This window comes from Paramisgurnus dabryanus, chromosome 2, assembly GCF_030506205.2.
Source record: "Paramisgurnus dabryanus chromosome 2, PD_genome_1.1, whole genome shotgun sequence".
In the NCBI taxonomy this organism is placed as follows: Eukaryota; Metazoa; Chordata; class Actinopteri; order Cypriniformes; family Cobitidae; genus Paramisgurnus; species Paramisgurnus dabryanus.
The window spans coordinates 53,970,025-53,982,321 of NC_133338.1; the positions used below are offsets into that span (position 1 = coordinate 53,970,025).

Here is a 12,297-nt window from a genome sequence, read left to right on the forward strand (position 1 = left end):
ATAAATACTTTAATGATAGATGCAGAAAGTACAATGTGCTGTTTCAAATTCACTGTCACATCAGAAAAAAAGGTCAAATTTACTGTATGTAAAATTCAGTGGCACACTCTCAAATTTTGGTGGCAAGATGCCATCATTTGGTGGCAGTCTGGAGCCCTGTATTATCTCAGCTTTTGTTTCAAAGATTTTTTGAAATTTCTTTCATTTGATATATTTTATATTTATATATTTTCTGGAAGGCATTAACATTTTGTGAAAATCATGAAAAATGCTAGTGCTGGCTTTTTTTAAAAACCCTGTCGGTAAAAAAGTTAATTGCGAGGACTCCTAAAATGTATGTTTAACATCAACCAATCTGTTTCCAGCAGCTATTAGGAAAAGTATTAGGAAAGTTAAAGGAATATTTCAGCCCAGGTTGAAAATTAGCACATATTTTACTGCCCTTAATGCTATTCTAGGCGTATCTGACTTACTTTTTTTTAGCCAAACACATTTGTTTTTTATTAAATAATAACCTGGCTCTTCCTAACATTGTAATTTTGATCTTTGTAAAGGCATTCAAAGCACACAGTCACTATACACCCGAGAATCAATGATTGTTTTACATACCAACATGGAGCCATATGTACTGTACCGTGTGTTAACATTTGAACATGACGTATCGGTCTCTAAATTATTCTCTTACTTATTCTGAACTATCATAGTACAGGTGCCACGGTTTGGTGCATGCAGTCAGATGATAAATACATGCGTGTTCCATTGTTTGCGGTGCTGCGAAGACTGATCGGCCAATGACATGAGGCATGTGGGGTTGAATCTTTTGCGGTACTATGATGTCTTGTGCAAATGATACTTTGCATCACACAGGTAGTCAAACACACAGGCAGTCCAGTTATGATCCAGTTTTTATGCACAGTACAATGGTTGTAATGAATCTGCATGAGTTGGTGTTATGTTGGCACACAATAATCTGTAGTTTAGAAGGTTATTGTGAGTTTATTGTCCTGATGACCGCAGCTGTATTCTTTCATTTGGATTGTGTAACTCTCAACTCACAATGAAATCTAGCAATTTGTTTTGATTGTGATGTTTTTAGAAAAAATATGAAAGCTTTGCGTTGATGCGGTCAAAACTGGTGCATGTTTATATCTAACTTGCAAATATTTCTAGATCATTCTGTAACTTTAGTCTGGGTCATGGGTTTAACATTGTTTCATTTTAAAATGAGCTGCTCTTGAGTTTTAAGAACATGAATCCATTATTCTCTTAGATGTTACGGCTTTAAAATCACTTTCAAATGTCGATTGATATTAGGGATGCACCGATACCACTTTTTTGGAATATGAGTATGAGTACGAGTACTTGCATTTCAGTACTTGCCGATACCGAGTACTTAATAAAAAAACATGATTTAAATTTACAGGTAACAGCTTTAGTCATATAATTTAACAAAAAAAACAAAGGACTAGTTTCCAGTTTGTTGTAAACTCTGCCTCTTTGGACAACACAAGAGGCATTAACCCCTTACACGCCGCTCAAACATAGACATTTCTCAGACCGTGCGTGGTATCGATTCCAGGTATCGGGGGACTTTTAACGAGTACGAGTACTTTAGAAAATGTGGTATCGAGGCCGATACCCGATACCAGTATCGGTATCGGTGCATCCCTAATTGATATGTTTAAAGCAAATGGATCATTTAATTTTGTAAATGCATTTATCAGGGTTTTTTGTGCAAATATATCATCACCTTTCTAACCCGAACCCTTAGGAAAGTTTTATTGACCATCCATATTTATTTGTTGGTTCTTTTTATACAAACACATAATACAGGAAATATGTTCACAAAATAAAAACATAATTTTCAGAAGAAAATGGCTTCTTCAGGCTACAGTTTGTATTTAGCTTTTTTATTTTTATTTGATCTTTTTTTTAAATGCATAAAATATTCTGTTTTCCGGGTGTATTTTTTTATTTTTTTAAAAATGGTCATGATTTTTGCAAAAACATCAAATTTAATGGTGGCATGGTGGTCTAAGACTTACATTTATTTATTCTAGATGCATTTATTCAAAGACACCATTTAGCATTTTGGCAATAGCATAATCATTTCCAAAAGCGAATCAAGATTTTTTTAAATTAAGCTTTGGAATAAATGTTTTATCTATGTAATGCACAAAACATATTTCCATTATACCATTGTAAAACTTTGGTATATGGCAGACACACGGTTAATATTATTCATATAAATGTATAAAAATCCCTTATTTTAGCCATCATTTTTTTCTGAAAACATATTTATATGACGTTTAACTGGTCTTCTTTTACACTTATGGTTTGTTTAGTTTTATGTGACATTAATTTCACTTACATTAGGAACAAACAAAGCCATTCACAGCTATAAAAAACAACAACAGCAGCAACACTCCTGGGGTTTTAGGTGTGTGAGTAAAGAACACAAAGCGTGACTGAATCTTGGACACAGCCTCAGGGAAATCAAAAGTGTTTTCACACCACGACACTTCTGTTCTTTCCATCGACACTTTCCACTGAATTAACACACAGAGACACAGAGGAATAACTTCAGTTTATTCCTGTCCACAAACAAAGTTGAACTTCTTCCGAGATTTCATTCTGTTTTCTTTCCGTTCATTGCATTTCAAAACGAAACACAATACTTTTGTGTTCCACTGGAAATAAACAACAGCATATTGGATTAGGATGGCATGAGAGTAAAAATATAATTAACAATGACAGAATTGACTTTTCAAGAAATATAAGTAACAATCAATTTTAAAGAAACTATTGGTTAATTGACAAACCCCATCAGTCTATCGATGCAAGGTTACCATAACCTCTGCATTACATTCAACATTATCAAATTGTTGCATGTTTGAAAAACTGGGGTTCACATTAAGGTAACAGCATGTTAATAAACAGGAAAACTTTGCTATTATGTTTAGGCCTGTAAATGATTCCCAGATGCACATTAATTGCTAGTATAGACCTGCTTTATTCCAGGAGATGTATAAATCACAGAGGTAATTGGGGATGTGACAGGCATCTTTTGTGCATGGTGAATTGGATGTTTAAAATATTTTCAGACATAGCAAAGTGAAGCACAACAGGTAAAGGTCAATTACGATAATTAAGCTTGTGTAATGCACACAAATGTGGCTAGCAGGTGAAAAATTACTAAATTATATTATTGGAACGAATGAATTACGCATTTAGTTATGCTCAGCTATTTATATTGACTTTTGGACTGGTGTCTGTGAGTTTCAAACAAGCAATTAACAATCATGTAATTATGCAAATGTCAACCCTATGAAAATCAAGTTTTATTTTTTTAAATAATGCTATAAAGTATATATTTTATATTAAAATTCTAAAGAAATTAAAATGTTTCACACCAAAATTATTAACAAAATTAAGCAATAAGTCTATGGCTTTCAAAAAATGCATAATTTAAAAATATGTGTTCGTTGCGTCATGTGAACCATGTGCATCATGGGTCTTGTCAAAATATGTGCCTGCTGCACACGCGTCAAAAGAGTTTATGATAAAAGAGACGCACACGTTCACAAAATACTCGCAAAACACTGACTTAACACTAAACACTGATTACACATGAGATTAAGCGAGTATTGGGCAAAAGCAAGCGGCACTTTTATCATAAACCCCTTCAAAGCATCTGCAGCAGGCACTTCTTTTGACATCACACGTGATGCACATTAGTTTACATGACGTGCCCAACGCATATTTTGAAATGAAGAGCCACAAACATGACAAAAAAAAGAAGTCACTGGCCGCCTCTGAATAGGATATTAGTGTTATGAAAATAATTATGCAAATGCAAATATGCATTTCTATGTGCCGTTGACAAAATGACAGTCATTACAATGAAAAACTACATTCTTAGAGCTTTCCAATGATATATAGTTTGTCAGCCAAAATATTGAAATAAACTACAGTTAACAACATTTTTAAAAATGTATGATAGATTTTTTTGAAAATCATTTATTGAAATTATTTTTTATAGTTAGGTAAGTGCAAGCTTTCAGAATGGTCACATCCAAAATGGAGAAATGTCACATCCAATGCTGGAATGGCCTCTTTAGTAAATGTAAAAATCTATTAATAAAGTTGCATAAAGAGTTTGCAGTGATTTAGCGTTCGGCATGGAAATGGATTTATTTTAAAATGTAAAATCTATTAATAAACTTGCATAAAGACTTTGCAGTGATTTAGCATTCGGCATGAAAACAGATTTATTTTAAAATGTAAAAATCTATATTAATAAAGTTGCATAAAGAGTTTGCAGTGATTAAGCGTTCGGCATGGAAATGGATTTATTTTTAAATGTAAAAATCTATATTAATAAAGTTGCATAAAGAGTTTTTGCATATTAATGTGCCTATTTCCAGTGGTTCAGTGGTTAGTGTAGGTTGTCTACAAATCGGAAGGTTGGTGGTTCAAACCCCAGCTCCACCTGACCAAGTGTTGAGTTATCATTGAGAACCCCAACTGCTCTTGATGAGCTGGATGGCTCTCGCATGGCTGACAGTGTATGAATAGGTGAATGTTTCACAACTTGTAAATGTCATGAACTGAGGGTGCATGGAACGGTTTGTCACAGGGCCACCTAGTGGTCACGAGATTTGAAAAGTGACTGTTTTTGCTTATATACTGCAAAATTGAGTCTAAAATCATGAAATTGTTATTGTTAGATTCCTTGAGGCATGCCGAGTCAAACGATACCAAAACGTTTTGCCATTTTCAATTACAAAGCATACCAACTTTTCAAACTCTTCCAACAGCGTTTGTTTGATTGGCTTGGATTTGGTACACACAATCTAGACTCTAGACAAAAAGTCATAAAAAGATTTTGATAGACCAGTCAGTTATTGTATAGCGCATCAACAAATATGATGGCGAGCACGACGAAATGGATTTGAGGCTATATTTGCAAAAGTTTTGCATATTGATTTGCATATTTCCAGTGGTTCAGTGGTTAGTGTAGGTTGTCCACAAATCGGAAGGTTGGTGGTTCAAACCCCAGCTCCACCTGACCAAGTGTTGAGGTATCTTTGAGCGAGACATCTACACCCCAACTGCTCCCGATGAGCTGGATGGCTCTCGCATGGCTGACACTGTATGAATAGGTGAATGTTTAATAACTTGTAAATGTAAATTGAGGGTGCATTGAATGTTTTGTTACAGCGCCACCTATTTCATCAGCAACATTTTTTGAAAGCCCTTGTAAACTTTTCAGTGCCCCCTAGTGGTTAAGAGTTTTGAGGCTTTATCTCCAGATCGCTTTATTGTGTGTACACCATATTTGGTGGGTGTCATCACAATCATGACCTGAGGCACCATCTATTGTTTTGGTGCAGTGCCCCCAATGGTCAAGTCATTTGAGGCTATATCTTAACATTGGTTAATCATATGTATATCAAATTTGGTGGGTGTCATCACAATCATGACCTGAGGCACCATCTATTGTTTTGGTGCAGTGCCCCCAATGGTCAAGTCATTTGAGGCTATATCTTAATATTGGTTAATCATATGTATATCAAATTTGGTGGGTGTCATCACAATCATGACCCGAGGCACCATCTATTGTCTCGGTGCAGTGCCCCCAGTGGTCAAGTCATTTGAGGCTATATCTCAACATTGCTTAATCATATGTATATCAAATTTGGTGGGTGTCATCACAATCATGACCCGAGGCACCATCTATTGTTTCGGTGCAGCGCCACCAAGTGGTCTCAAGATTTGAAAAATTGCCTTAATCTACTGAAAACTTAGATCTAAAATCAAGACAGTCATTACTGATACTTCATTTTGTGCCCTTTTTGGCTTGACCCCGCCATCGCTGCTTTGCAGCTATATTTTATTTTAAAATTGACATTCAGCGTGCATCTTCCTGAAGTAAAAGAGGCATTTTCATATCACTGAAGAGGTGCTAGCAAATGCAGAAATCCGACATCATATCATTATACCAGATGAGTTCATTAATGCCCTGCTAATTTACATAATGCTGTTTTAATGTTAATTGGTGATGCAAATGTATTCCAATCAGCTTAGCATACAAGATTGTTCAACTGCTTTTTCCAGCAAAGCTCTTTGTGAGATGAGCTCAACTCATTTCTGCTATCATCATGTGATTCATCCTGTAAAACAACCTGCATATTAGTGCAAACCCCCCATGCACCCCTGACACACTTTCTTCTGTATTTAATCCAAGTCGTGCTAAACCCTCTTGTGATGCTTACCAGGGAAACTCTGCGATTTCTCATCCACGGGAAGAAAAACAGAGAGAAAGGGAGAGAGGGAGAAAGTATTCGTTAGACCTCCAGAACAGACAGAATTAAACACATTGAAGCGCTCTTTTGGGAATATGTCTTCTGTTGTGTATTTTCTCCACAATGCCCTTCTTCTGACCTCTTCTTGGTCTCTAGAGGAGATGTGATATTGAGAAGATTGGAGGTAAATGCAGATCTTAGATCTTGATGTGCATGAAACTTGAACAGTGCATGCGTGCATAACAGAGACTTTAAGATTTGGGGATGTCTGTTGAATTGAGATGAAACGGTTATTGCAAAATGCAAAGCTTTATATATTTTTTTTTTTTGGAAAATTGGTTATGCTATTGCCAAAATGTTAAATGCTGTCTCATTTGGATGAATGCATCTACTGAATAAATCAATGTAATAATGTATTTGCTCATCACGTCTGGTAGTCAGAAAAAAGAATGATGAATTAAAAGGCTTGATGATTTTTTATTTTTAAGAAAGAAATGTGTATATGTTTGTGGTGTTTTGCGATATCTCTTTATGTTCCTGTTGAAAAGGGAACTGTGATTGGCCACTTCACATCTCAGTGAACCAGACTTCCTAATAAAACTCTAAAATTATATCCTATGATAAATCATGTTTAATGGAAAGTTTCAATGTTTAGAAGATTCAACTTCAATCCCTTATCCCAATCAAACCTCGAATTAATAAATATTTTTGTCTTACATAAGACTTCAACTAAGCACTCAAAATTGTTTCCACTGTGGGATCGCATGAGACCTCTTTACCTCCACAACTATCCCGATGGCAGCGATGTAAGGGTTTACAATAGCACTGAGCTGTTTAATATAGTGCAGGGAATTATGTGGTGTTGTTTGACGTATGACTGATAGGCAAAACGAGAAGTTTAGCTTAGGGTGACTTGATCTGGACAGTGTTTCTGCCCGACTTTAGATGTGCGTATGCACGTAGAGTCGGTGACAGCATGACAAATGCTGTTGTGCTCAGAGATTTGGGATGAGTCCTGTGGAAAAGTGCAAAAGAATCCCACTGAGAGCCCAACATGTCCTCACGTGATCTACAACGTCCATCTTTCGCAGAAAGATAGTGGAAACTACTTTTGCTAGCCAAATGGCTTTCAGCATTTGATAAATGGACTAAAAATTACAAGAAAAATGTTTTATTGAGGCATTTTCCAATACCGTTTACTCTAAGTGACATATAGCTTTCCCAGAGGATGTCATTAACTCAGTCAGGCCACCACGTATACTCTAAAATCACATTTATACTCAAGAGAGCACATATGCCTTCGATGGTGTCTTCACCTCCCTGGAGAGAAACAGGCACCATCTGCTGGTAAGGTTACACCAGCAGAGATGGGGTACCACTTGGGGGTGGGTCAGGGGTATTCAATATTAGCCATAATAGGTTAGCAAAAAATGGATGAATGTCTGGTAAGGTTTTTGATTGTATCATACAATGAGGTATAATTGGATAGTTGACAAATAACATTAACGTTACCTTTTTATAATCAAGGTTTTGGGTAGTGAACAAGAGTGCAAGTGTTTATTTAAGTTGCTAAAATTATAAGATTTATTTTTGTAGTTCATTTAAGTAAAATATTCAACGTATATTTTATATGGATAATCCCAGCAGGCATACCACCGCCATTTAACATTTAAATATAACTTAAATAATGTCAGTTCTTGTTTTAATGTTGATACAGATAATGCTAAACGGTTGCAAAAGTTTAATAAAATGGTTAAAAATAAAAGGTTAAAATAATGTCAGCTGTTTGTTCAGTGTTGATTCAATTAGCAAAATCAAAAGGTAATTCAGTGTTGATCCAAGCTTGTCCTTGACATTGATTCAGCAATGAATCATAGTTGAAATGCCAGATGGGATAATAAAAAATATATATTAAATACAAGTGTTGTATTTTTGGATTACATTTCTATTTAGATTTGCTATTTGTATTAATTTATTATGTCTTTAATCCTGCCTGTGTTTATTCTTATCTAGTGAGTACAACATTTTCATTGAATCAGTGATTGTTACTACTGTAAAATCAATAAAAATTAATAAAAAAGTTTCCTTTAAAATGGTGTTAAAAGCTTTCAGGCGATGTTTGCCTGCCAGTGGTAAACAATAAGTACATATAATGTTTTATTGCAGTAAAAAAAAAAACTTGTGAACAGGTGAAGTAGTACACTTACATTTTTGCACACTAATTTTGTACTTATATACTAAAAATCCATCAAGTGTACTTATTTGTGCTATTTTGAGACACCATGATGAATGAATTAAAATGCAATTTTAACATACTATCTCTGTATTTTAAAATTAACACTTGTATTTAACTTTCATACAAAGATGGGTTCAAGTTTACTACAAGTGGTACAAAAAAATTTTTAAATACATTTTTAGCATATTTTAGTTCATACAAACTTTTATACAAAGATGGGTTCAAGTTTACAACAAGTGGTACAATTAATTATTTTTTTAAATACATTTTAGTTCATATTTATGGTTTCTCAAAATAGCATAGTGAAGTACACTTAGATGTTCTTGAGAATATTTTTTAGTATATTAAGTACAAAATTAGTGGGCAAAAATAGAGCACTTTAAGTAGCCTACACAATAGTGTACTTCTTTTTCACCGAGTAGCCTACTTGAGGAAAACCGTGTACTGCGGTATATTTTTTAGATGTGAGTGTGAGAGAAAGATTTGTCATTATATGCAAATACCTGTCAATTATTTATTTTTGTGGATTTAAGTAAACACTTTATTTTATGATTTGGTAGAGCGACATCGAGGAAGAGAGAGAGTGAGAGAGTGCGCGCGAGTCAGTCAGTCAGTCAGTCAGTCAGTCAGTCAGTGATGTATCATTGCAGTGGGTGCACGCGCAGTGCTCGTGTCTTCGGTTAGTTTTGTTTAGTAAAATGGTGAAATATCTGAACCCGTGAGATTTTAGCGTGATTTTTGCTCATCGTTATGGAGGTTTATCCGTCTGAAAGCGATAGGATGATGGAGGCTTGGCTTGACGATCATCCCGACTTCGCGCATTCATACTTTGTCCGAAAAGCGTCTCGGTGAGTTCAATAGCAAACTGACTGCTGTTTATTTCATTCATTTATATTCATTTCAGCACATAGAGGACGATACTGTACCACACACATATAATGCAGGGTAATGTAGCACATTTACTATTAGTGCTCATTAACTTAATCTGTTTTAGGACCCTTTGCTGTTAGTCATTTGCGCTGTAAACATCATATTGAGCGTGAACTATTTTATTTTATAATGCAATTCATCCTAATATGTATGTAGCTTAACTTTTCACACTATAATATCTGTCATTGACATTAGCAGATATTAAAGTCAAACCTTATGTGTTTTATAAATGAAGTAGTTGATCATGATCATAGTGATGAGGCTGTTGTATGCTTGCATTTTTAATTCAGAGACGAACATTGCAGCTGCAGTGAATCCTGTGAATTGATCCCAGTGGATTTGACTGTGTTGTGATCCAAGTGATCCATTGCACGAGATCTGAATAAGCATCTATACTGTGCTTTTGATTTAATATGAAAGCTTAATGGACTATAATAACATAATGTCGATTTGAGAGTAGGGCTGAATAACGATTAATCGCAACTAATTGCATATAAAAGTTTTTGTTTACATCATGTGTGTGTATTGTGTATAATAATGATGTATTTATAAATACCCACACATGCATGTATATATTTAAGAAATATGTAACATGTTTTTAATGGCGGATACCGATATTAAGAAGAAAGCTGATTAGTAAATGATAACAAATAAGAGACAAACAGAAAATTGGTGAAACTACATAAACATTTGTTATGCATAAAATGTATAAATATACCCTTTAAAGTAATTAAAACATATTTACATAATTAATAATTTATATAATAATGTGGATCTGACATCTCACGGTACTGTTTTAATAAGTGTGTTGAACCAGTGTGTTGTTGTGTGTGACACAACACAACGTCACTCATGTTAAAAAATGAATAATGATTGAGTTTGGCTTTACATTGAGTTACACTGAGTGTCAATTTAAGTCTATTGAAAGATTTATCTTCCGATGCCGATAATAAAATATTTCCAACTATCGGCCGATATGCCGGCCTCTGCATTATTTCGGTCTATCACTAATGTGCATATACATGGTATACTTATATATAATTTACAGGGGTGTAAATCGGAGAGTTAATTGTGATACGATACGGTATCGGTGATCTCCGCCAGAAATGCAATATTTACCGATACATTAAACTTTTCTTAAATGCAACTACGATTCAATTCAATATAATAAATTTATTGATACTTTAATATTCTGTATAAAAAAAATTTAAAATCACAATATTAACATGAATGTTTAATAAACTTTGAAAAAGGTACAATCTCTGTCCAAATTGGGGCATTTACAACAACAAATTAAGAAAAATACACTTTTTTAAAATAAAAATAATAATTAAGGAAAAAATGGCGACAGCCACAGTCTTTAGTGTTTCTGATGGTGCTGGCAAAGGTTTTCTGACAGTTTGTTTGTCCAGTCTATTTTCAAAATATTTCCATAACCACGATTTGTGTCCGATAGCAGTCACAACATCATCCGCCTCTTTCGCTGTGTTTTCGCTGCTACAATCGCTTTGTTGCACCCCTAATAATTTAGATTATGTATAAATATGAATACTTAATATATACATATGTTTTTCTTAAAATTACATGCATGTGTGTGTATTTATACATTCACCTAAAGGATTATTAGGAACACCTGTTCAATTTCTCATTAATGCAATTATCTAATCAACCAATCACATGGCAGTTGCTTCAATGCATTTTGGGGTGTGGTCCTGGTCAAGACAATCTCCTGAACTCCAAACTGAATGTCAGAATGGGAAAGAAAGGTGATTTAAGCAATTTTGAGCGTTGCATGGTTGTTGGTGCCAGATGGGCCGGTCTGAGTATTTCACAATCTGCTCAGTTACTGGGATTTTCATGCACAACCATTTCTAGGGTTTACAAAGAATGGTGTGAAAAGGGAAGAACATCCAGTATGCGGCAGTCTTGTGGGTGAAAATGCCTTGTTGATGCTAGAGGTCAGAGGAGAATGGGCCGACTGATTCAAGCTGAAAGAAGAGCAATTTTGCCTGAAATAACCACTCGTTACAACTGAGGTATGAAGCAAAGCATTTGTGAAGCCACAACACGCACAACCTCGAGGCAGATGAGCTACCAAAGCAGAAGACCCTACCGGGTACCACTCATCTCCACTACAAATAGGAAAAAGAGGCTACAATTTGCACGAGCTCACCAAAATTGGACAGAAAAATGTTGCCTGTTCTGATGAGTCTCGATTTTATGTTGAGACATTCAGATGGTAGAGTCAGAATTTGGCGTAAACAGAATGAGATCATGGATCCATCATGCCTTGTTACCACTGTGCAGCCTGGTGGTGGTGGTGTAATGGTGTGCGGGATGTTTTCTTGGCACACTTCAGGCACCGTAGTGCCAACAGGGCATCGTTTAAATGCCACCGCCTACCTGAGCATTGTTTCTGACCTTGTCCATCCCTTTACGACCACCATGTACCCATCCTCTGATGGCTACTTCCAGCAGGATAATGCATGATTTCATAAAGCTCGAATCATTTTAAACTGGTTTCTTGAACATGACAATGAGTTCACTGTACTTAAATGGTCACCAGATTTCAACCCAATAGAGCATCTTTGGGATGTGGTGGAACCTGGATGTGCATCCCACAAATTTCCATCAACTGCAAGATGCTATCCTATCAGTATGGGGCAACATGTCTAAAGAATGCTTTCAGCACTTTGTTGAATCAATGCCACGTAGAATTAAGGCAGTTCTGAAGGCGAAAGGGTGTCAAACACAGTATTAGTATGGTGTTCCTAATAATCCTTTAGGTGAGTGTATACATAATTAAACACTGTACACACACAC

At 35.3% G+C, this 12,297-nt stretch overlaps 1 protein-coding gene across 4 annotated transcripts in view; it reads left to right on the forward strand.

Moving 5' to 3' along the window:
* pde5ab (phosphodiesterase 5A, cGMP-specific, b) overlaps positions 1-12,297 on the forward strand; it is a 52,851-nt gene that overhangs the window by 5,167 nt on the left and 35,387 nt on the right. For 2 of the 4 annotated variants that reach the window (XR_010530603.2, XM_065261745.2), the window contains exon 1: positions 9,175-9,392. The exons of 1 other annotated variant lie outside the window; for it this stretch is intronic. Coding sequence is in view for 1 of the 3 variants with exons in the window: in XM_065261745.2 (XP_065117817.1) it covers positions 9,295-9,392 (98 nt within the window). In the remaining 2 variants the exon portion in view is untranslated. Of the gene's footprint in view, positions 1-6,373; positions 6,493-9,174; positions 9,393-12,297 lie in introns of those variants that run through there. One more of the 4 variants, XM_065261747.2, reaches the window with a different exon arrangement.